We start from the raw sequence: 26,999 nt of genomic DNA, 5'->3' as shown, positions 1-26,999 counted from the left end.
GGTCATGATAGTAAACGAGAATCAGTGGAGTCGGGGTAAGGGCTCCACCTCCGAGGAAACAGAAACTCACTTAGCCACTAAAGAAGAACGAGGCAAACACATCAGCAAAACGGTATCCCTTTTACTTTTCCTCCTGCCGCTAATACACAAGCGAGGTGAGCACGTCTGCAAAACGAAAATTCCGAAGAAAGAAAGAGTCGCTTAGCTGCAAATACGCAAGTAAGGTCAAGCATGTCGGCAAAACGAAACCTTCGAATAAAGAGACACTCGCTTGGCTGCTAATACAGGAGTGAGGCGAATGCATCAGCAAAACGATATCCCTTTTACTTTTCCTCCTGCCGCTAATAGACAAGCGAGGTGAGCACGTCTGCAAAACGAAAATTCCGAAGAAAGAAAGAGTCGCTTAGCTGCAAATACGCAAGTAAGGTCAAGCATGTCGGCAAAACGAAACCTTCGAAGAAAGAGACACTCGCTTGGCTGCTAATACAGGAGTGAGGCGAATCCATCAGCAAAACGGTATCCCTTTTACTTTTCCTCCTGCCGCTAATACACAAGCGAGGTGAGCACGTCTGCAAAACGAAAATTCCGAAGAAAGAAAGAGTCGCTTAGCTGCAAATACGCAAGTAAGGTCAAGCATGTCGGCAAAACGAAACCTTCGAAGAAAAAGAGACTCGCTTGGCCGCTAATACAGGAGTGAGGCGAATACATCAGCAAAACGATATCCCTTTTACTTTTCCTCCTGCCGCTAATACACAAGCGAGGCAAGCACGTCAGCAAAACAAAACCTTCAAACAAAGACAAAGTTGCTTAGCCACTAATTCACAAGTGAGGCAGGCATGTCGGCAAAACAAAACCTAGTAGTGAGACACCCAGAGGAGTTTCCTTCAATGATTCCAATAGTTTCTAGGACCCCACGTACACAGCTAGTTCTAAAATATTATTGATTAGATCATGGCAGGTTTTAAAAAAGTTTTGAACAGACCCTCTAAGAGAGAATTAGATTTTTTCCAATTTTAAATAGCATATAACATCAGTTACCCGCTGACTTAACAGAAGTAGGCTGGGATTCTTCCAGTTCAGCAAGATAAGTCTACGTGTTAATAGTGTAGTAAAGGCAATTCCAGTTTGTTTGTCCTTCTCCACTTTAAGCCCATCTGTGAGCCCACCAAACACAGCAGTTAATGGGATAGTAGGAATTGTGACACCAAGGCTGTCTGATAGACATTTAAAGATTTTGGTCCAGAATGATGTTAATTAATGATGTGGCCCAGTGAAGCCGTACCTCAATTGCAAAATTTGTAGGTTGGATCTTACCCTAGAAACATCTTGGACAATTTTAAATCAGATAGATTTTCTCAATAAAAGATTTTAAGTCGAATAACTGAATGCTTTGCGCATATGGGGTTCAAGCGAATTCTGTGCGTGGCTGCCTTCCACTGCTTTTCTGAAATGCTGAGTAAGAGATCCTTTCCCCACTGTACTTTGGGATCTTTAAAAGGGAAGGACTTTAAAATGGTTTTATATATTATAGAAATGCTGTATAAGTCTAAAAGGCTGATCAATATCTCTTCTGGAATAGAAATAGCAGATTTTGTTTAGCAAAGTTTCAAATTTGGAGATAGTGAAAAAATGGTGCTGATGGGAAACTAAATTTAGAGTGTAATTGTTCATAGGATACAAAGACATTATTTCTATATTCTATTCTCTATTTAGTTGTAAGTTTGAGAGGATGGAAAAAGGTGGTTATCATGTAGAGGTGCCACAGATAAAATATGCTCTGACTTGAAGTGCTTCCTATACCAGTTCCATATTCTCATCAAGATTGTTCTAATCTGTATTTCTACCTTTAAGATAATATACACTTTTTGTAATATTATACAATGGATCAATATTCATTCTGTTTAAATATGTTAATAAAAGTAAGACATTCATTACTTTAACTCAGCATATTGCTGTCAGAGCTTTTTCATAGGTGTAGCGACCGTTGTGATTGGTTACTTCAAATTATTTCCTTTTCTCTTTCAGTCCTCCTAACCATGTGATGTAACCTGATCTTTCACCAAGGATAGCAGATTTGCAAAACAGGACATTGGAGAGGTGGATGTGTTGTTGCCAATAACAGAGCAAGTGTCAGACCTTCCCTTCATTGCACATGAACTGTCGACCTTTGTCTGTTTTGTTGTGCGTTGTAGAATTTCTGCAGACAAGTCACTCACGTGGCCAGATGTGGTACACAACAGCTGAAATCTTTGACCCTAATTTCATTTTTATCTGTTTTTTTGAATTTGGGTTTGGATCCAATTTGTGTTTTTAAAAAATCTAGTAAGTATACTGTATGTGTGTAAATTGCATATATATTATGAATGTGCAACAAATCAATACAGTATTGTAAAGTATTATTGCTACCATTTTTCTTTTTGCTGCAGGTACAGGAATCTTTGCAGCAGTGCCAGGCGTGGATCTACTCTGAAACCAATGAAGCTTAAACTTCAAGGCCCCTAATCCCAATGGGGCCTCAGAAGTGACTTTAGTCCACACTGCTTACAAATTTTAGGTGTCTACTCTATTCAAACCCCTACATGTAGTGGTTACATGTTTTTAAAAAATTGTGGTGATCTGTCATGGAATAAGCCCATTGATGAAGATAACAGTGGCTACCGAGACCTTGTTGCTGGTTGTGAAGGGGCCCCAATAACAGTTCAAGCTGCTGGGCTCTTAAAATATTGGTCCACCACTGAACAGTGCAAGTGTTTACAGTGTGCCATCTGCAGTAATACAGAAGCAGTGCATTTAGTTGTACATGCATAATAAAATACATTCTTATAGGTGGCACTACACAAATATCAGCACTTCTTAACAGACTCCTTTGCCTGTTCTTATACTGCATACTAGAAATGAGTGGGGGAAAAACCTTGACACTTGTGCTTTGTACATTGATGCTATGTTCCAATAAATATTCTTATACCAAATGCTTAAGTTAAATGTTTAGGTGCAATGTTACAGTGAAGGAAGAAATATGAGACACGCGAGAAAATATCAAGCATGTCAGATTAACATCAAGTAATTTTTTTGGCATCCATGTCCTAAAACTGATATAATCAAAAGACAAAGTGAAGAAAGAAGAAACCTCCGGAAAAACTGCATTACATTAGGCAGGGCTGTTTGCTCCTGACCTGCCTTTGCAAAATACTTCTCAATGTGAAGTACAAATCTGAGCTGAAATAACAAAGTTTGGCAAACTACAAAAAAAAAGAAGGCTAAAAATGGTGTTGGTGACATTGTACAAGTGTCACGAAATAAGACGTGAATCCTAAGCTATCATTTGAACCATCAAAGTGCAGAGGGTGGTTTTGTTTTTGACCGAAGAAGCAATTACCGTATATACTCGCGGATAAGTCCCGACTTGATTTTACAGTACAATTTCTGGTATTTTATAATGTCAGTCGTATAAGTCGATTGCGGAAAACTCACGCTATTGGTCCAAGAGATTATGATATGCTAACGCCCGCCCACCTGAGAGAGTAACCACGGAGCACACTGCCTTTTTTCTATGTGGGTGTGGCAATGTGCTGTATCAGCGTGTGCTCCGAACTTCTCCCTCTCTCTCTATTATGCCTACATGACCACACGGTAATACCCGAACTTCTCCGAAGCGACGTTTGCACTGATGTTTCTTGTATCTCACACCTTTATCGTAAGAGCATCCCTTTATCTATGATGGACCATTTGATCATAAGAAAATATGAAGCTGGTTTTAAATTAAACGTCATGGAAGTAGCGAAACTGTGTTGCTGCAACAAAATTCGATGCGTCTGAGGAACTGATGTGAGATTGGAGGAGGCAAGAATAAATATGTTTTGCATTTGTGAACAGGCATACAAGTTGGGGTCTGATTTTATAATCGATTTTTCGGGTTTCAAGACCTGACTTATACATGAGCATATACGGTATAGAAAAGAATGTGAATGTTCAGCCATCAAGGACCACATTTACAGTAGATACTTCAGATGAATTCCGAGTTTCTTAAATTAAAGTAGTCACATTGCATAGCCATTTTGGGAAACTTTTTTATTGCACTCAGATCCCGCCAAAATTCATAGTCGCATTTGCTTCACCAGAGACTTGCCAGTCGTCAAAAAAAAAAAAAACAGTACTCACTGGAGCCCACCCTGTCAACTCTGAAAGGATGAAAATTACAGCTTTCGTTTCAAGGCTTACCATGTTGTGTGTGGTTTCACGGAAGAAATGATAAAATAAATACATAAGAGATAAAAAACAAAGTTGCGACACATTTAATTATGTATGATCATGTTATTTTGTTACAATTTATTGTCACATTTTACAATATACTTATTTAATTAATTTTGTCCAAAATAGTCCTACCTAAGATTGATAGCTATACAAACGAGGTACTGTGCATTAAGACCCCTTCACTTTTTCACATTTTGCTGTGCCGCAGTCTTAGGTTAAATTTGTTTCTTTCCCACATCAAGCAACACTCAATTATCTCAGAATAATAAAGCAAAAAACAGGATAAATTTTTGCAAATTTATTACATATATAAAAAAAACCTGAAATATCATATTGACTTAAGTGCAGTAAAACCTTGATTATCCGCCACTCGATTAACCGTCAGTCTCCGTTAACCGTCAGGGCCAAAATAAAAATTAAATTAAAAAGCGCACACCAGCGCCTACCTATCACTGTACTACTACTGCCGTGCGGTATGCTGCGAGCTCTGCACATTGGAACAACTCTCTCTTCTTCTTTAGCACCATGTGCCAGGCCGCATTTTGAAATCACAGTGTAAGTTACGTAGCTTCAGTTTTAATAGTGTTTTGTAGTTTTACTCTTTTGTTATAATTAATCTACTATACATTGTTATCTATACTAATAAAAGGCAAAGCCCTCACTCACTCACTCACCCATCACTAATTCTCCAACTTCCCATGTAGGTAGAAGGCTGAAATTTGGCAGGCGTATTCCTTACAGCTTACTTACAAAAGTTGGGCACGTTTTATTTCGAAATTCTACACGTAACGGTCATAACGGTCGACAACATCGGCCATGTTGAACTTTATTTACGGCCCCATCTTCACGAAATTTGGTAGGCGGCTTCCCTGCGCTAACTGAAACCAATGTACGTACTTATTTCAATGGTATGACGCCCCTGTCGGTCGCAATATTGAACTTTCCAACGTCACTAATTCTCCAACTTCCCGTGTAGGTAGAAGGCTGAAATTTGGCAGGCTCATTCCTTACAGCTTACGTACAAAAGTTAAGCAGGTTTCATTTCGAAATTCTACCCATAACGGTCAACAATGTCTGCCATGTTGAACTTTCTTATTTATGGCCCCATCTTCACGAAATTTGGTAGGCGGCTTCCCTGCGCTAACCGAAACCAATGTACATACTTATTTCGATGGTATGACACCACTGTCGGCCGCCATATTGAACTTTTCAACGGTCTTTGTTACTTATGGGCCCACCTTCAAGAAATTTGGTACGCGGGTTCCCAATGCTAACTGAATCCTACTTACGTACATAGCCTGCAGCTCGGTCACCGTGTGAGGCGGTGTTGGGTCCCCCATCCCAACGCCTCCCACGTTGTTGGCTGCCTGCCTATATAAGGCCGTCCGTCGCTCCGGTCTCTACATTCCCTTTCTAGCTTCGCCACGGGATTTATGCCTCCTTGCTGATAACTACAGCTTTTTTATTTAATCCACGGCTTCTCTGCTGTTTTATTGTTCGTTTATTACGATTATAGTTACTGTTTAGGTATTTTAGACTTACTTTACATTGTTCAGGTACCCATTTCCTTTCATTCCAACCGTACCCCCATTAACATGTCTATCGAGGTGATCACAATCGATCAAAGAACTGTCACTTACTGAGAGGTTTCCATGCCCAGAGATGGCACCTACCTTTTCCATTCTCTTTGTTACATATTGCACGGCCATATCAGGCTCACTCTTGATATCCGAAGGAACATTGTGTCTTATGTATTGAATGACTGGGACAGGTTCAAGGTGTGGACTGATGACGGTACAGGAGATAATTATACTACACAGGAGCACTAGAAGAGTGAAATGCTTAAGCCCTTCACCTATGGTTCTGCATGTGAGTTGATGGCTGCCGCTGAATTGTTCGGTTGTCGCTTTCAAGTGTACCGAAATGGCCAAATATTTTACACCTTTGGACAACCGCCAATGCCTCTTAACCATCTTAGACTCACAGGTGATGATTTCAGTAGTGGACACTTCGATGTTTATGAATGTTTAAACTCTCAAAAGCTGGATGTGAAGTTATCGATGAAACCGGTTGTATGCTTACAACGCTTGACAGATGCCGAATGTCACTGCAACACAACAAGTCCTGCAAATAATGTCGTCATTGAAACAAACCATAAAACTCAAACTGATTATGACAGCAGCAATCCAAGTTGTGAGATTTGAAACAAGATTACTGTTCACATGGCCAACTGTATGTTGCATGCTCAAGAGTAAGCTCAGCACACAGCTTGGTCATATTACAACTGGAGGGCCGAACTCACAATGTGGTATACAAAGAGATCCTTAACAAATAATTATTGGTATATTTTCCCTCAGTTTAAAAAGGTTAAATTTTATTTTAAAAAAAAAATTTAAGGCAGTACTTCGCTGCTGCGAAGCGCGGGTATTTTGCTAGTTGCTGATAAACGTTAAGTGAAGAAGATTAAAATTATTAAACGTTTATGAAACAGCAAAAGCGCTTCATGCATTGCTTCAATTTATGGAGTGGGAAGAACAACGGTGAATGATAGAAAGCATGATGCCGACAAAATTGAAAAACGTGTCAATAATGGAAACCACTGATGGTAACGTTAGTGTATTAATGTTAATGTTCTTTTGTATAGTAATTTTCTTTTACAATTCTGTTATATTTTGTTTTGTTAATATATTATGATGTGCTGGCAGCCTATGATGGACTGTTGGGAGCAGAAAGTGTGTCATGAAATGGGGGGCTGGGTGAAGGGCTTCTGCTCTGTAAGAGGTGGACATGTCTGTTAGGAGATGAGTGACAGGAGAAGTTAGGAGAAAAAGGAAGGTGTGGCGGAAGGATGTTTTGAGTGGTGAGACAGGAGACAATAAGCAGGAGTGCTTGCAGTATAGAGAAAAAAAGAACATGAGTGTCAGGAGATAAACTGATTGGTTGGGAACACTTTCTTTTATTGTTTTGGAGGTGTGCTCTGTAACCCAGATAATGGAGTAAAAGACAGAGCACCGTTTGTTACGGAATAAAGACTCCCAAGTATAATGCAGAAACGTCCAGTACCTCTGAGTTGTGTTTCCTTATTAAGCTGGTCGTTACAATATTATATGAATTAATTCAATTTGTTGTTACTATATTTTGTCTTGTAAATAAATATGACTATTTGCTAATCTACAGTATATCATTTTTAAAGTAGCTGTTCTGTTATCCGTCCTTTCTCTTATCTGTCATGGCCTCAGTCCAGGCCCCTGACAGATATTCAAAGTTTTACTGCATTTAGACCTTTCACTATAACAAATGAAATACAGCTCAGATGTATCCCATTCTATTGATAATCATCGAGACATTTCTATACTTTGTTTGGAGGTCAACTGTGGAGCAAAAACAAAGCCATGACGTCAAAAGAATTGCTTACAGATATTACAGACAGGATTGCGTCAAGGCAGAGATCTATGGACGGCTACAACAAAATCCCTGCAGCACTGACGGTTCACAAGGTGAATAGTTACCCACATAACTCTTAAATGAAATAAGTTTGGAACAGCCACAGATCTTCCTAGAGCAGGCCAACTCGGCCAAAAGGTGAAATCATGGCAGAAGGGCCACGGTAAGAGAGGTGACTGAGAACACAACGGTTAACCTGGTTAAGCTCCGGATAACCTGTGTGGAGATGGGAGAAACTTCCAGATGGACAAAAACCATTGCAACATTCCACTAATCTGGGTTTTTATGAAGAGTAGCCAGACGGAAGCCTCTCCTCAGTAAAAGACACATGCGGGCTGGTTAGAGTTTGCGAAAAGGGTACCTAAAGGACTGAAGCGCAAGATCCTTTGGTCTGAAGAAACCAAGATTAGCATCAAGCATGGAGAGCATCACACACTGCTCTTCACCTGTGCTAAACCGTTCCAACAGTGAAGCACGTTGGTGGCAGCATCGTGATGTGGGGTTGATTTTAAACATCCAGAAGTGGGCAACTACAAAGGGCTGAGGGAAAGCTGAATGGAGCAAAGTTAAGAGATATTCTTAGCAAAAACCTGCCCTAGAGCATTCTGGGCCAACGGTTCACCTTCCAACAAGACAATGACCCTAAGCACAAAACAAACACAACACAGGAATGGTTTGGGGATAACTCTGGGAATGCCCTGGAGTTGCACAGCAAAACCTCAGACTTGAACTCAAGGGAGCATCTCTGGAGAGACCTGGAAAACAGCTGTCCAAAAATTGTCTTCATCCAACCTGACTTTAATATTACTGTAATACCGGTACAAACCAGTATGCTTTTTTGCAGCTAGGTTTGACCTAGAAGATCAGTGAACAGCAAGCAAACCGCATTAATCACTACACATAAATGAATGAGTTTTTCAATTAATGAATAAAATCAAAGGAACTTTGTGACTGCACATGTATAAGCTATGGACTGCAGACGACTTATTACTGTAGTTAATAGCCATTCCCAAATCCTTATTCAGACTGCATCATCTTGTCAGTTACAAATAATAGCATTGCAAGGAACAATTTTGACTTGAGTCACAAGACTGCTAAATACGGGGCTTTGTAAAATGTACCAGTAGCTGCCCTGATGGGAGATAACTGGACCACTGTAAGATATCACAGCTGCAAAGGGGGTTACAGCACATATAATTGTCTTTGAATTTACAATGCAGTCATTTGCATTAACAGTAATGTACACCCCAGGGAGACATTATGTTGATACCTGCGCACAGTGTTTTCTGGGATAGGGCAAAGGAATAAGTTCCATTAAAATGTAACAACAATTAGGACTGACAATTCATTTACCATAGTCACAGCTGCAAACAATTTATTATACCGGCATATGGCATGCATTGCTCACAGTCGACCGCAATTCAAATCTGTTGAATGATTAAATATTGTGCTTGCAAAATGAAGATTGGGAGTCATTTAAGGCATAATTACACACGACTGTAACAAGCTGCACATAAGACTGAGACAAGAGTACCTAATATTGATTAAATTTAGTTGAAATGGTGGTGTGTAACATTGGACCACCTCAGGGAACTGGGAGTCCTGTCTCCCTTCCTGCTCACCTTCTACACAACAGACTTCCAGCACAATACCAGTGCTTGCCATCTACAGAAAGGTTCAGATGATTTGTCCATCACAGGCTGTATTAATAATGTAGATGAGTCCGAGAGTGGGGAAAAAGATGTGAAGGACTTTTTTTTAGGGTGCAGGGAGAAACACCTACAACTCAACATCAGCGAGACAAAAAAAAAAAAAAAACTGGTGGTGGATTTCTGAGGTGCAAAGAAGTCTTTGAAACCCATTCGGAGGAGGACATGGAAGTGATGCAGAGCTACAAGTACCTGGGGGTCCATATAAACAACAAACTGGACTGGTCTGACAACACAGTAGCGCTGGACAAGAAGGGCCAGGGAAGACTGAACATACTAAGGAGACTCGGGTCTTGTGATGTGTGGAAATGTTCTACCAGTCCATAGTAGCCATCATGGTGTTCTATGCTACAGTCTTCTGGGGAAGGAACCTGAGCACAAAAGAAGCACAATGCCTGAACAAAATTATCATTAGAGCCTTCTTCATTACAGGGCAAACCCTGGAGACACTGGAAGAGAGAACGGTGGCAAAATTGGATTCCATTATAAAAAATTCCCTCTATCCAATCGAGGAGATGCTCTCTTGGCGCACTTTTAGCCAGAGGCCTAATTCCACCACAGTGTACTACGAAGCATCTCTGGGGGTCTTTTGTACCCACTGCTATCAGGCAATTCAATATTTCCACCTGATGTATTTGTCAACTTTACTTTTACTTATTTATCAATTGATTGGCTGTATTATCTGTCCTGTGAGTCTGTATCCTTGATTTTTTTTATATTTCTCTTGCTATACGCATCTGAATTTCCCCTTGGAATTAATAAAGCTTATCTAATCTAATCCTAAGAATCAGACTCTAAGCTGCTGTAGTTAAGGAGACCAGGGTACTTGTAAAAGTGTGTTTTCTGAAAATTATGTACAGTATATGAGAATTCTTGGCAATGTGTAAAATGCCACAAATAAAATTTATAAGAAAGGAAGACCCAAAAAAGGTCAAATGAGATAAATCACTTTTTTTAAACAGAACAGGAATGACTTTTTAGGTCAACATTTATCTATCCATCTTCTAAACTCGTCTTACCCCGAGCAGAGACATAGGGAAGCTGAAGCCTATCCCTGGAAACATCGTACACAAGGTAGGAACAACAGCTGGACAGGGTGCCAGTCCATCGCAGGGTGAATATACACACACAGACTGGGGCCAATTTAACTTCACCAGTTTTTTGACTGTGGAAGAAAACTGGAGCACCTTAAAGAAGTGTATATGGATACTGGGAGAACATGCAAGCTCCATGCAGTGAGGACCCAGGATGTCAGCCCTGGTCTTCTTACTATGAGGTTGCAGTGCTACCACCACTGCACCACCATGCTGCCCCTTCAGATATACACAGAATAAAATGTAAGGTGTGATACCATTGACAAAAATATTAAATAATCTTGAATTGTCAGGATTACAATTCTGGAAAGGGTGCAACCTGAAGTCATTTACAAACGTGTGCTAAGGTTTAAAAGTATAATGTAATACATTAAATGAAAGTGTGATCCTGAATAGAATGAGCTTTAAATTAGCTTTTATTTTTTCCTCATATACATTGCACATACAGGGATTGAATGACCTGTAGCATCCACTCTGAGAACCCTGTACTTCTGGAGAACCTTCCTGCCAAGATAATGTTCATACATTTTTCTCTAACTTGACAGCACATATGAATACGGAACTGACAAATCTCATACACCCCTCAGAAATCCATATAAAAAGAAAAGGGTTTATTTGGGGTTTTGACCATGGACTCAAGCACCTAGTCTACCACTTCACCATAGGCCTCAACCTCCTAATAAATGAAAACACGTACTCTTGTCCTATTTTAAAATTAATGAACCCTCTGGCCATCTGACTAGATGGAGAGGGGCCAGAAAAGGAACATTACAGCTGGAACATCTTCTGGTGGTTAGATGGCACCTTCAAGGCAGTCCCCATCTGATCAGTAGCTTTTGAGACTCTGGCATTTAATAAAGTATTGGTGCTAAGGGGGGCACACTTCTCTTCCCAAGGTACCATCCCAGCATTCCATGTAAAACTAAAGAGGAGTGCTTCCAATATTTCTGCCTCTGTCTCATCCCACCTGCTCTTTAAGGGCACACAAAAATCATTCCCATCTTACTTAGGTGAACTTATCTAACAAACTGGGTTTTGCTTCAGTCGCTTTAAATGCCATCTCTGTGGCTTGTTGGCACACCTATGTTTAATCTAGAGTTGTTTATTCACTTAAGAGTGTGACTTTACACTGCGGTAGAAAACAAAAACACTGTTATAACATACTGTATATCTGAAGAAAATGGTATCCTGAAAGAGACATGTCTCTCTATTATAAAAGGAAATTCTGAGACGAGACTTCTTCAAATTGATAAGGTCAAGTCCCGCGAGACAAGACTTTGGCCATGAGATTTTTTCAAGTCTCGCCCTCCTCTCAACCATATTTAACCACACTCAAGGCCCTGTCACCTCTAATTCGTGTGAATGCTTTTGACAGACACAGTTCCTGCTCTCTTAGCTCTTATAAATTTTTTACATTTTTCTCTAAGCTCCTAATTAAAGAAGATTTCTTATGTCCAAATCTTATTGAAGAATTTAATCCCAAAGGGTTATCAACAGAAGAAATGAGTATGTGGGCAATCTTAGCACCAAGAAACGGTGAAGTCAAACAACACGAAAAATTGTCGATTGGTTACATGGCAAATTGGTTAAATGTGTATCAATAGACTATGCTGAAACAGTTGGTGGTGATGGTGCGGAAAATGAAAATATCAGCTTACGATATCCTGAAGAATATCTACAACTGTTAACACCATACGGTCTTCCACCGCCCAAATTACTGTTGAAAGAAGGATGTCCATGAAAGGTAATGTAGTACCTCTCCCATGGATAATATTAGACACCAAAGGAGATCTTGATATGTCATTCGTATTAAAACGTTCAAAGTTTCTTGTTAAAATACCTTTTGCAAAGACAATTAACAAATAACAGAGACAAATGTTCAAAAAAGTCGGTTTATTTATTAGAGAGAAAGAAAATAAAAATTCACTCACAGGCAGTTATACGTCGCATTGTTACGATGAAAGTCCAAATGCAGAATCAAAAATTCAATGCGCTATTGACGAAAAGTTAATTGAAAAAATATTTTTACTGAAGTTCAACAGTAAACGTTTAAGTTTAAAAAGTATGTGTGTGTTAATTTCAGATCCAAACAGAACGAAATCGTATAACGCAACGAATACCTCTAACGCAACATGAAACATAATTTACTTTCAAATTATTAAGTTTTACTATTTTTTAGTATGGTTAATTACACGCTGTAATGTAAAATAATTAGTTCTATTATGCATATGTAACAATTCCCAAGAAAATAACAATCTGTTTAAATTGCACATCCGCATCTCCTTATGCGAGTGGCAGAACCGCAAAGTGGCTAGCGTGTAGCGCCCACCCGGGGGTTGGCGGGCAAAGCCCCCTAGTTTTCCATAAAATTCACTTATGAAAGCCATCGGATATATCTCACCATTAGAGTTTCACTGTCCTCTTCAATTTTCCCATTCCACTCGTACCTGGAAAATAAATAATCAGATCAACTCACAACAACTGAAAATAGAATAAAATGAAATGGCTTTAATTTTATAAGCAATACTTTTAAATTCCCCTTGGGGACAAATAAAGTGTAATCAATCAATCAATCAATCAATCTATCTATTTTATCCTGCCAACAACACTAAAATTAAAGTCTATAAATTTGCCTATTCTTTAGTAAACATAGAAAATAAAATGTATAAATACCTAACCACAAAATACCAGGAAACCAAATAAAGCCGGTTAGTCAAGTTTAACAATAAAGCCAATGTTATAAAAACACTCGCTTTGTTTCAATCAAAAAACTTACACTGATGTGATCTTCGGCACAATATTGACACAAGCAGCCAGCTTCTTCTCCACCAGCCCCCTGAAATTACAAGAAAAGAGTTTTGTTTTATTTTATTATTACATGGCTGACGCAGGGAGATACAGATGGGCTTCAGAAAATGCTAGGATCAGCTAACCTGGAACTAAAGCAAGTTGGTGGTTGAGTCTGATTGGCAGCATTAATAAATCAAAAGTTCAACATATCAGAAGTAGTAGTGGAGTGAAATTAAAAATAACTGATTTGAAGGCAGCATAAAAAGAGATCTTTCACTCCTAGCATGTCTTGCTCCAAGATGGAATGCAGTTTGAAACGCGGCTCGCTAGGAGTAAAACATACGAGGTGATACACAAAAATAACCAGACTGGGCCGAGGGCTTTTCTGGAAAACCGTCTGGATGTCGGCTGGACGTGAATCATAGAACTATATCCCCCTCCTACATGCCCTCTCAAAGTGAAGACCAGCTAGGTATATCTTGTGAATAGCCCAGTCAGTATTTGCACAACAATCGCTACACGAGTTGCAGCGACAAATTCGGGTGAAAAATATCAAACAGCGAGACAAGACAAGACTACGGTCCTACGCCCAATGCTTTTCCGCAAAGCAGTTCTTGACTGACAAAAACATTCCTGTCCTCGATCATCCTCCCTATTTGCCCAATTTAGCTCCCTGTGATTTTTACTTGTGTCCGAAAATCAAAAGTGACCTGAAGGGAACACATTTTTCTTCAGCGGATGAAGTGAAGACAGAAATGGCAAGCCTGTTGAAGAGCCTCAAGCAAGAAGACTTCCAACAATGTTTATATCAATGGAAGATATGTATGGAGCGGTGTAGAGATCGGAAGGGGGAGTATAGAGAAGGTGACAATGTTTAGAATGCTGTAATTCATCAATATATATATATATATGTTTTTTTCTTTAACCAATTCGGTTATTTTTGTGTCTCACCTCGTACTAGTAGACATACTAATATGGCAACAGTACATTACCTGGAGCAGAGCAGGCCGAGTGCAAACTACAGTGGGTATAGAAAAGAATCCCCCCCCTTCAAAATACTCACATTTGTTTTGCCTTACATGAAAACACACAAACCATTTTTTTTCCAGCTTGACTTATGCAATCTCTAACATCCAAATGAAAGATACCACAGCTACAGTTCAGAAGAATTAAAAAAAATAAAAAACAAGAAATATTGAGATTAATAAAGGACCCCCCCCCACACTAAACTCAAATCAGTTGTAAGTGCCCACCATTTCCATTGCAGACCATGGTTACTTGCTTCATTCCCGCTGTGATCAATTGAAATGAGTGTGATTAGCGAAGCTGTTCCTGGAGCATTCAATCCCTTCCTTGGTAGTGCGACTGACAGCAAACAACTGACTATGGGTGGCAAGCCAAGATCTCGGGGATAGATTTGTGGACAGACATCCAGTGGCTTGCAAAAGTATTCGGCCCCCTTGAACTTTTCCACATTTTGTCACATTACAGCCACAAACATGAATCAATTTTATTGGAATTCCACGTGAAAGACCAATACAAAGTGGTGTACACGTGAGAAGTGGAACGAAAATCATACATGATTCCAAACAATTTTTACAAATAAATAACTGAAAAGTGGGGTGCGCGTAATTATTCGGCCCCCTGAGTCAATAGTTTGTAGAACCACCTTTTGCTGCAATTACAGCTGCCAGTCTTTTAGGGTATGTCTCTACCAGCTTTGCACATCTAGAGACTGAAATCCTTGCCCATTCTTCTTTGCAAAACAGCTCCAGCTCAGTCAGATCAGATGGACAGCGTTTGTGAACAGCAGTTTTCAGATCTTGCCACAGATTCTCGATTGGATTTAGATCTGGACTTTGACTGGGCCATTCTAACACATGGATATGTTTTGTTTTAAACCATTCCATTGTTGCCCTTGCTTTATGTTTAGGGTCGTTGTCCTGCTGGAAGGTGAACCTCCGCCCCAGTCTCAAGTCTTTTGCAGACTCCAAGAGGTTTTCTTCCAAGATTGCCCTGTATTTGGCTCCATCCATCTTCCCATCAACTCTGACCAGCTTCCCTGTCCCTGCTGAAGAGAAGCACCCCCAGAGCATGATGCTGCCACCACCATATTTGACAGTGGGGATGGTGTGTTCAGAGTGATATGCAGTATTAGTTTTCCGCCACACATAGCGTTTTGCATTTTGGCCAAAAAGTTCCATTTTGGTCTCATCTGACCAGAGCACCTTCTTCCACATGTTTGCTGTGTCCCCCACATGGCTTGTGGCAAACTGCAAACAGGACTTCTTAGGGTATTCTGTTAACAATTTTTCTTGCCACTCTTCCATAAAGGCCAACTTTGTGCAGTGCACGACTAATAGTTGTCCTATGGACAGATTCCCCCACCTGAGCTGTAGATCTCTGCAGCTCGTCCAGAGTCACCATGGGCCTCTTGGCTGCATTTCTGATCAGCGCTCTCCTTGTTCGGCCTGTGAGTTTAGGTGGACGGCCTTGTCTTGGTAGGTTTACAGTTGTGCCATACTCCTTCCATTTCTGAATGATCGCTTGAACAGTGCTCCGTGAGATGTTCAAGGCTTTGGAAATCATTTTGTAGCCTAAGCCTGCTTTAAATTTCTCAATAACTTTATCCCTGACCTGTCTGGTGTGTTCTTTGGACTTCATGGTGTTGTTGCTCCCAATATTCTCTTAGACAACCTCTGACAGAGCAGCTGTATTTGTACTGACATTAGATTACACACAGGTGCACTCGGTTTAGTCATTAGCACTCATCAGGCAATGTCTATGGGCAACTGACTGCACTCAGATCAAAGGGGGCTGAATAATTCCGCACACCCCACTTTTCAGTTATTTATTTGTAAAAATTGTTTGGAATCATGTATGATTTTCGTTCCACTTCTCACGTGTACACCACTTTGTATTGGTCATTCACGTGGAATTCCAATGAAATTGATTCATGTTTGTGGCTGTAATGTGACAAAATGTGGAAAAGTTCAAGGGGGCCAAATACTTTTGCAAGCCACTGTAAGGCAGGAGATGGAGACAAAAAAATCTCAAAGGCTTTATCAATCCCAAGGGGCTCAGTAAAGTCCATCATAAAGAAGTGGCAAGTGTTTGGTACAACTAGAACCATCCCTGGATCCGGCCATCCCTCCAAACTGGATAGAAGAGCAAGGAGGAAACTGGTAAGAGCAGCTACCAAGAGGCCAATGGACACTTTGAAAGAGTTACTGGATTTTACGGCAAAGAGTGACCATTGCGTGCACGTGACAACAATTTCACAAGCGCTCCACAATTGTAGCTTGTTCAGGAGGGTCGCAAGGAAAAAGCCACTTCTCAAGAAAGGCCACATTAAGGCTCATTTGAGCTTTGCCAGAATGCACCTTGAAGATTCTTATGACAAGTGGAAAAAAGGTCTTATGGTCAGATGTGACCAAAATCAAACTATTTGGCCTCAACATCAAACGGTACACCAATGCAGTTCACCATCCACAACACACCATACCTACAGTAAAGCATGGAGGTGGCAGCAACCTGTTGTGGGGGTGTTTCTCTGCCACAGGGCCTGGGGCTCTCGTTAGGTTAGAAGGAAAAATTAATGGGGCAAAATACCATCAAATTCTTCAGGAAAACCTGCCACCCTCTGCCAGAAAGTTGAAGATAGGCAGAATGTTCACCTTTCAACATGACAACAACCCGAAGCACACAGCAAAATTGACCATACAGTGGCTGAAGGAGAAAGAAGTGAATGTCCTTGTGTGGCCAGTTAGAACCCAGACCTAAATCCCACTGAAAATCTGTGGAAAGATCTGAAGATAGCAGTCCACCATTGCTCACCGTCCAATTTGACCGAACTTGAACAGTTCTGTAAAGAAGAGTGCGGGGCAAATATTGAGTGGGCTCAATCTAGATGTGCAAAGCTGATAGAGAAGAATCCCAAAAAACTCAAGGCTGTCATTAAGGCAAAAGGTGGTTCAACAAAATACTGACGGGGTGCCATCCTTTATTAATCTCAATAGGTAATGTTTTTGATTTTTAATAATTTTTCTGAACTGTAACTGTGATATCCTTCACTTGGATGTTATCGGTTGCATTGAGTAAGTAAAGCTGGGTTTTCATTTAAGGCTGTAAAGCAAAAACATGGGAATATTTTCAGAAGGGGGATTGTTTTCTATATCCACTATATATGGGGCAAGGATAATACACTGTGGCTCTATCCCACTCTGTTTCTGTGACGCCCAGACCCTACCTTGTGCCCTTCACATTAAACTACTTCAGTAAGTGAACACTTCAGTGGAGTCCATTTCTCATTGCGGAGGGACGCAGTGGCTGCAGGTTTTCCTTCCTGCCACTTTCTTGACCATTTTTCCTTCAATTTAATTGTCTTCTTTTTTAAGAATCAAGTCTTCTGAATTTCTTCCTTTTTTTTATTTAAATGGCCGCCTAACGGAAATACGATGTGAAGTGAGCAAAGAGATGACCAGCTAAATTGGGGGCTCCATACTCCAACCAGTTTCATAATTAGAAGTTGATTCTGGTTGTTAATTAAACCCGTTATTTAATTTCATGTCCTGCTCTCACTCTGACACAGCAAATATATCCCAAACTGTTGCTTTTAAAAAAAATAAAATAAATAAAATTATCATCAAAATGCTTTGTGGAGTTGAGCACTTCAACATTACGGAGACCTTCACCTTTCTTTATTTTCAGATATTTAATGCTGGACACAGGTTAGCTGGTCATTTTGTGTCTCATTATTATTTGGCTGCTAATTAAGGAAAAAAGAAACCATTAAGGGGTCTGAGTCTTAAATAGCAAGTCAATTAAAATTAAGGCAAAAGAGTTAATTAGCAGCAAAAACTGCTCACTAATTAATCAAAAGGTACATAACAATTAATTACATGTAGCGCTTTTCTTGCTACTCAAAGTGCTTTATAGAGAGAGTGGGGAGTCACTTCAACCACTGCTGTTGTGCAGCACCCACCTGGATGATGCGATGGCAGCCGTTCTGTACACTTGCCACACATTAGCTATTGGGTGGTGAAGGGGTGAGAGCAACAATTTGAGACCATGGATGATTAGGGGGCCGGAATGGACGAGGCTGTGATGGGCCATTTTTGCCAGAACACACCAGGGTAATTTTGAGCTATTACAGCAAGTCAAAAAGAAGATAATTAGAAGCAAAAACTGGTCACTAGTTAAGAAAACGTTTACAATGAAAACCTGTAGCCCACCAGGATCGGAGTTGGACAACCCAGTATCGCTTATTTGGGATTAGGTGTGGGATTTTAAACTCCGTTCAGCATTATTAAATCAAAACATTCGTCATACCTTGCGAGGTCTTTAGCAACCTGCTCATTGGGGCACGTGACGAAGGCTGCCGAGTGGTTACCAGAGACGTAGGCCTCACTTGCCATTGAGAATGTGCGCAGTCCCACCAGCCGAAACACAGGGAGCATCAACACTGCGGTAAGAAGGGTCTGAAAAAGGAAAGACAAAAGGCTCTGTTTGAGGGACCAAGGATTACAATGTTCCACTCTGGAATACAGGTACATCCCAACATCGGACCCCTCTGAGCAGAAAACAACAGAAGAAAATAATTTTGGACATCTTAATGACTGTCAAATTATGTGGGACGAATCACTCTTATCTACAGGAACTACCAGTGCTTCACCTCTGCTGCACAAGGGAGGCTTTTGATTTAATACTGTGTAAGGCTTTAGTTGGCAGACTGTGCTTGCAATAAATTTAAAGATTATCATCTGACAAGCCAAATCATTTGTCAGCTTTTCTTGAGGAAGTTCAACGCATGCGACCTCAAATGCTTTCTCTTTTTTTCTTCCGGTTTGTTCTTACTCACAAAATCCCTTAAAGAAACAGTGAGGATGCATTTCTGTTCCTTACACCACAGGTACCCCCAAGTGGCAAAATGAGGGCAGGTCTGGTGCAATAACGCGAGGTAGTGGGAAAAAGCGGGTTCTGTCCTTCCGTTAACCTACATTAATTCCTATTATGTTATTCATGTGGGTATAGCTTTAAAACTAAAGTGGGATGCTGCCCCCTACTGGGCAAAATCTTAAACTTTGTAGCCTGGAAGAGAAAATCAGCAAAAGACCACATAAGTATATGTCAGTCAGTCAGTCATTTTCCAACCTGCCATATCCTAACACAGGTTCACGGGGGTCTGCTTGAGCCAATCCCAGCCAGCACAGCGTGCAAGGCAGGAACAAATCCCTGGCAGGGTGCCAGCCTACCACAGGGCACACACACCAAGCACATACTAGTGACAATTTAGAATCGCCAGTGCACCTAACCTGCATGTCTTTGGACTGTGGGAGGAAACCAGAGCACTCGGAGGAAACCCACGCAGACAAGGGGAGAACATGTAATATGCTTCCTAATAATTTGTCATCGACAAAAAATTGAAAGCGGTGAACAAGTAATATTAAAAAGACTACGTCAAAGGTTAAAAGATTTTAGGATGGTGACCTAAAATGTTTTAAGTCTACACAGAGCGGGTACCTTTAACCAAATAAAAGGAAGAATTAAGAAAGTGTAAGACAGGAGGAGTATAAAATTTAGGATGGAAATTAAGATGGAAAGGGGCATAAGTAAAGTTTGACAGACTGAGATGGATTGGGGCATGGAGAAAGAATGGAAAAAGAGAGAAGTGTTAAGAAAATAGGAAAGAAAAAAAAAAAGCAAATGGCAGAACAGGCATTGGCAGGCCATGGAAATAATGATATAGTATGGATGATGTTGAGGAAGACCTTAAAACGTTTAGGAATTTGTGAATAGAGAAGAATTTCTCTGGGTGCTCTGGTTTCCTCCCATAGTCCAAAGACATGCAGGTTCGGTGCATTGGCGATTCTAAATTGTCCTTAGTGTGTGCTTGGTGTGTGGGTGTGCGTGTGCCCTGCTCAGGGTTTGTTTCCTGCCTTGTGCCCTGTGTTGGCTGGGATTGACTCCAGCAGACCCCGTGACTAAGTAGTTAGGATATAGCAGGTTGGGTAATGGATGGATGAATAGAGAAGAAAGGCAAGGGATAGAGAAGAATGGGCATGCATCCTGCAGTAGGTCAAGGGCCTCCATTGACCATAGCGCCATGGAGTGAGTAAGTAAGCAAGCATGGGGAAACAGAAAGAAGACATAACACTTTCAACCACAGGTTCACTCCACTACAGTGTGCATCTTTTCTGCCCACGGCTATCAGGCAATTCAATGCTTTCACCCAATGTACTTAAGTTTATTTTCATTTATTTACTTATCGATTGATTGATTAATTGGCTGTATTATCTGGCATGCGAGCCTGTACTCTTGTTTTTCAGGCTTCTGCTGATAAATGCATCTGAATTTCCCCTGGGGATTAATAAAGTTTGTCTAATTGAATCCAATCTAACCTAGGATAACTAGTAATTCAAACAAAAGGAAAGCATTAAAACACAGCATTTTTAAACTGAGTGAATTCAATTCAGGGTTGCAGAAGGCAGAAGCCTATCTCAGCAACAATGCACAGAAGGCCAAAAAACACCCCCAGACAGTACAGTAGTCCATCTTTCTGGTCACAGAGCTACTTTGGAGACATAATTCAACCTCTGCAGCATGTCTTTGGGAGGAAAACCCAGAGAAATCCTACAAAGGAGAACACCTACTCCATATGGACTACATCCAGGCATTCGAATCACAACTAAGATGCTGGGTCCTTGAGGCAGCAGCAATGCTCCCCACTGTCGCCCAAAATGAGAAACCAAATGCATAAATCACAAACAACAGGACTTGTATTGGAACTACAATAGTGCTGAAATAACAAAATCATTACAAAATGGCTATGTATCTTCAAACAGACAGAAACAAAGTTAAAGATGTGGAGACATAATACCAGTGTATCATAAACAAAATTCAGGCTCAGAACAGTAGTTAGTAGTAGTCGCAGCAGCAGATGTGGTGATTATGGCAGATTTCTACTGTCAACTTTTAAAAACCAGGAGTGGTCTCCCTAGACTTTCACGTATACTCAGATATGGAGATGGATATTTGAGGAGTAAACATCAATACAATGATTATATTTTTGTATTATGTACTGTACATTAAAGAACCATCAAAAATGAATCAAATCAAATTAATAATATATTGAATAACTATTATAAAAGTAAAGTTGAAGAAGTCAGAGTCTGCAGCTGCATGAATAAAAAAAGTACCACTTCCTATTAGTGTAAATAGACCAAAAGTTGACTGAATACTTGTATGCAAAATTTGGTTGACCTAACTGAAAGCGTGCTCAAGTTGTCGTGATTACATATACACTTGCATGCAAACATGGAGACAGACACACAGACACAATTCCAAAAATGGTATTTTCAGACCTAGTGAAACCTAAATGTCGAGATTCGTCAAAAACTCAAAATCGAATTTTTGGACAATTACAATACTTTCTCTACGAGAAAGTAAATCAGACTAAGGGAGGTCTAAAACGTCGAGATTCATCAAAATCCCGAGGTCGAATTTTTGGACAATTACAATACTTTCTCTACGGAAAAGTAAATCGGACTCAGGGAGGTCTAAAAACATCGAGATTCATTAAAATCCAGAGGTCGAATTTTTGGATGATTACAATACTTTCCCTATACTTTGTATACGAGGAAGTAAAAAGGTAAGCCCCTGGTAGAAAAGACAGAAAATGAAAACCAGATTCCTCGACCAGTTTGTTTCAAGCGCAACACTGGATGACGCTTGTTTAGTAAAGATGTCTGAAGTTACTACATAAGAAATCTGTAGATTTAACGAATGGCGTTTGACACTACGACTTATTCTACTTGACTTATCCCATTTTAAGTTAGTTGGGTAGTAATAGCAGTGCTGCCATGTGTTAGGTCTACAGTGAAACTCTTATTTGTATGTCTAACAAACATGCCACACGTCAATACTCTGATGCTACGATAAACAAGAATGTATTAAAATACAGATCCTTATTTTATATTATTCATATATGCAGCAAAGAAGATATGAAAAGTCACTTCAGGTCAAATGGCAAACAATCATTTAAACATAACAAAAGCAGCCAAGTTACTTGTGTCTTGTCGATCATGCTGCACCAGAGTTGAATGCGACTTTAGTAGCAAAATAATTTTGATCCATGAGGGTGTACAACTGCTCCTTATTTCCCATCTTGTATTTTCAGTTGCGCATTTACATTCCGTCATCGGGTACTAATACAACATTCAAGGAACAAAATTAATCAAGACAATGTTTACCTTTTTTTTTTTGATATTTTAAAATCTGAATCTTGACACTTCACAGACTTTCCGATTGTTCCCTTAGATAGCCACAGAGCTGGATATAACCAGAAATAACTACTCGAAGGCCACCTAACAATATGCACAAAGGCATTCGACTGTAACATAACATTTGTGCCAAAAAAAAGGGCACATTGTATTACAAAAGGAGATAAATATTTATGTAAGGTCATAACAGAAATCCCCCCTCCCCCCCAAGGAAATTCCTGTATTCTGGAGATGCACCCTGGTTTATTGTGAGGTTGTGCAAATAATTTATTCTGGAACTCCAAATTAATGTTATTAATATAACAATACTAGGAGGTTCGCCCCCCTGCTCGCTTCGCTCTCCACAACCCATGCACCCCCCCGCCCAGCCTGCGCTATGCACCAGCCACTTCGCATCTCTGCCACTCACGTTGTGAAGAGGGGAGCTGAACGCACTCCAAGGAGACGTAGTCGCTCCTCCGAAACCTCCTCTTAAAAGGTCATACAATGGGAAACAAATACAGTTTTTTGTTTTACCTCCTCTCTACTCGATCAGCTGCTGGCTTGCTGCTGCTGCTGCCGTGTTGCGTGATCTGCATCTTGTGCGGCACTTCAAACATTTAAAAGCCTGTACATTAGCTGTCCTACTCTGTCTTTTTTTTATCTGGCCCCGGACGTGGTTAAACCTATTGGCACAAAATCTCGTCTCGCAGGATGCGAGTTCTTGATATTTTTCAATGTATAATTAAAAAACGGGATGAGAATCTGAAAATCTAACAAGATCACATTAAAGTCCGATAAATTCTGAAAAGAATCATACCAAACATATATATGTACTGTAGGTTTTAAAATAGGCCCGATTTAAAGTGTGACAAAAAATGTGACATAAAAACGTCACATAAAATCGTTGCACTTTTAGGCATATATATATATATATATATATATATATATATATATATATATATATATATATATATATATATATATATATATATATACACATACACACACACACAGTGGTACCTTGGTATACGTCCACTTTGGACTAAGACCACCTTGGTATACATCCTATTTGGACGCAAAAAATTTTGCTTGGTGTACAACCTTTGTTTGGAATACGACTTGTGTGTTAGAACACCACGCGCTACCCTTGTTTACCTCTCTCGAGACAAGGCCACGACTGCCCACAAGTGTTAGTATGCCAGTTGCTAGCACTCAGTGAACAACCCGCGAGCTACCCTTGTTTACCTCTCTAGAGACAAAGCCACGACTGCCCACGAGTGTCAGTACGTGCCATAACTCTCTGTGAATTTTCACATGATTTTGTGTTTTTTCACGTAAATTTGAATAGATTGTTGAAAAGTATGAAGGTGGCATGCTTATCCAGGACTTGGCTGCTGCATACAAGCACGTCTTCCCCCTTCCATCCTCACCATGTTCTACAGAGGCACCATAGAGAGTGTCCTGACCAGCTGCATCACTGTCTGGTATGGCAACTGCAACATATCCGACCGCAAGCGCCTGCAAAGGATAGTGAAGACAGCAGAGAACATTATTGGGGTGCCTCTCCCTTCACTACAGGACATATTTTACAAACGCAGTGTCCACAAGGCCTGCAGCATTGTGTAGGACCCCTTACACCCCTCACATGGACTTTTCACACTTCTGCCATCCAAGAGAAGATACTGCAGCATCAAAGCCACATCTGCGAGGCTGCAGGAGAGTTTTTACCCCCAAGCTGTGAGACTCCTCAACACCAGGCTGCCCCCTGGGACCTTCCACAAGGCCTCAACCACCACTAAAAACAGAACTTTTATACATGAAAACCACAGTCCTGCAAAGATGAGTGTGCATGTAGAAAAGAACTGAAAATCTCAAACTGACCTCTAAGGATTTTGACACCCTTGATATCCTTATGCTATGAAACATTCTGACCTGTCATTGTTTACACACGTCTTAAACTACTATTATCATACACTGATAATTTCTGTATTATCTATATCTATTATTTATTCATTTATTTATTATATTACATATCTTACACATCAATATTGCTGCTACTTGTTTGTCCTATCTTTGCACAATGTCTTGTCTTGTTTGTGTTTTAATTTTAAATTTTTATTCTATTTTTAATTTACTATTTGCACATCATGTTGTTACACTGTGGACCCTGAGCTTCGCAATTTCGTCTATCTGTATACTTGTATATGGTTGAGATGACAATAGAGTTCACTTTGACTTTGACTTGTATGCCGAGAACGACGGTATCTACGATTGTGAAAAACAAAGATTTTATTAAAAAGTAAAGTGAGGTTACATTTTCATTTATTTCATCTAATTGTTTTTGTATTTATGTATTTTAGCATTAAGCAGTGTTTAATTTTTTTTATGCAACCCCATCAATGTATTATATGCCAATAACAATAGGATTTTTTTCATGGGAACAGATTAATCATTTTCCCTTTATTTCTTATGAGAAAAATTTGTTTGGTGTAAGTCAAAGGATCTGAAACAGATTAAGGACGTATACCGAGGTACCACTGTATATAGAGGCGATTAAAAAAAGGCAGTGTGTCATAGTGGTTAAGGCTTTGGACTTTCGACCCTGACGCTGCTGGTTCATATTTCACGACTGACACTGTGTGACCAACAGCAAGTCACTTCACCTGCGTCTGTGCCAACTGGAAAAACAAAAAAGAAATGTAACCTCATCTTAGAATTGACCTTGGATAAAGGATGCAGCCCAATAGGTTAATAATAAATTATTACAGTTATCGTCACTGGAATCCTCTTCACTGTTTTGCTGGCTTAAAGGCTTTATTGTCATGTGTACAGTGAACATTATTTGTTTGTTCAACCAGTTTGGCACTATGATAAACAAGAATGTACTCAAATACAGAACTTTATTTCATGCTATTCATTTATGCACCAAAGAAGATATGGCAATGATGGAGGATTTCATCTTTCCAACTATTGAGAAAGACAGAATCCCTCAGCCAGTTTTTCAGGCCCCTACACTGGAGGCCTGTATTGACCTCGTCTTTTCTAATACCATCTAAATATCATGGATCGCATAATTTTTAGGACTGAAATATTCTTTCACATTATAAAAAAGCACATCGAAACACAGACCTATAATTTAAGCAAAAGTCTTGAGAAGAAAACGCACCAAAAAAAAAATGATATCAATAATAAATGGTGCCATTTCAGCAATAGTTTTATTCATATTTTAAAAACACACAAAACGAAATCTCAAAAAAGAGAGATGTTGGCTTCTGAGCAGAAAGGAAAGACGATTCAGAACAGTATCTGCGTTGAGTGAAAAGGCAACGTGTTTCGAAAGACACCATGCGACAATGCGCTTTGTACCCATCTGGCTTTTATTGATAACCACAGTGGGGCATTCCTGGTCTTCTGAGCAGCCACGGTTAGACCTTTCCTCTTTAACACAGACGCATCCTCTCTGTTTTTGACCACAAGGTCTCTTCTGTGGTTTGTCTGCACAAAAATCTGCACGTTTCGCAGCTGCCTGCAACATGTTTTTAGCATGGCTTGTCTTGTAAGAGGCAAGAAAGGCCTCATAGGTGCTGGCAGTGGATGTGAACATTTTCAGTGTGTTTAAAAATATTTACTATTCCAGAGCTTTATTTCAGCACTTATTGAAAAACATATTAATATACACACGTTAAAATAATTTGAAAGCCTACATATCAAAAGTCAACATACTCTTAATGATATCAATGCTAGAAAAGAAGAGTTCTCTGATACGGTGAAAAACAGAAAATTGATAAGTAGTTGAGAGGGCTGCGGGCAGAAAGCAAGAAGTCTACTGGTGACGGTTTGCTCTTTTATTTGAAATCAAAAGAATATAAGAAGTAAAACAGGATTTTAAGAACAAAAAGATCACTAAGAGATCCTCAGTTCCTAAAGGAGCGTGTAGACGACTGATTTCCACGGTACTGGCCTTCTGAAGATCATTGGGTGGGATGTGCTGCTCTAACACACCACACACTAGACCTTGGCGAGTGGACAGCGGGTAGAAGGAGACAGGGCACATGACCACACTGTCTCTGAGCCCAGAGAGTTAACCTGCAAAAACATTCAAAGCCACAACCAGAGAGTGTGGCTCGTAAATATATCACTAATCTAAGCTCACCCTGTCTAATAGAAACCTCTGACCCCCATCTACAAACACCCTCGATATAAAAAGAAAAAAAAAGTCAAATTCACAAACTCTGCTTCTGTGTAGATGATGAAAAAAAAAAAGTCCTTTTTTCAGCAACTATAACACCAAGCATCAAGGGCTAATGAATGTGAAATGAAAATTTTAAAGAATCAAGATTTCAAACAAATGTAATATTCACTGTAAGAGACAATATGGACTACCGGCATCCCGGCTGGGTAAAGATCTTTATGATGGATGGTGCTCATGGACTGATGAGCACCCCACC

At 40.0% G+C, this 26,999-nt stretch overlaps 1 protein-coding gene across 2 annotated transcripts in view; it reads right to left on the bottom strand.

The window, feature by feature from the left end:
* Positions 1 to 26,999, bottom strand: part of LOC120536788 (protein CutA homolog) — a 42,964-nt gene that overhangs the window by 5,958 nt on the left and 10,007 nt on the right. For both annotated transcript variants that reach the window (XM_039765276.1, XM_039765277.1), the window contains 3 exons: positions 18,620 to 18,768; positions 13,275 to 13,334; positions 12,900 to 12,945 (listed from right to left, as the gene is read on the bottom strand). In XM_039765276.1, the coding sequence (XP_039621210.1) occupies positions 12,900 to 12,945; positions 13,275 to 13,334; positions 18,620 to 18,768 (255 nt within the window). The remainder of the gene's footprint in view (positions 1 to 12,899; positions 12,946 to 13,274; positions 13,335 to 18,619; positions 18,769 to 26,999) is intronic.

This window comes from Polypterus senegalus, chromosome 10 (assembly GCF_016835505.1).
Source record: "Polypterus senegalus isolate Bchr_013 chromosome 10, ASM1683550v1, whole genome shotgun sequence".
NCBI lineage: Eukaryota > Metazoa > Chordata > Cladistia > Polypteriformes > Polypteridae > Polypterus > Polypterus senegalus.
This window is presented reverse-complemented; position numbering and strand designations above follow the sequence as displayed.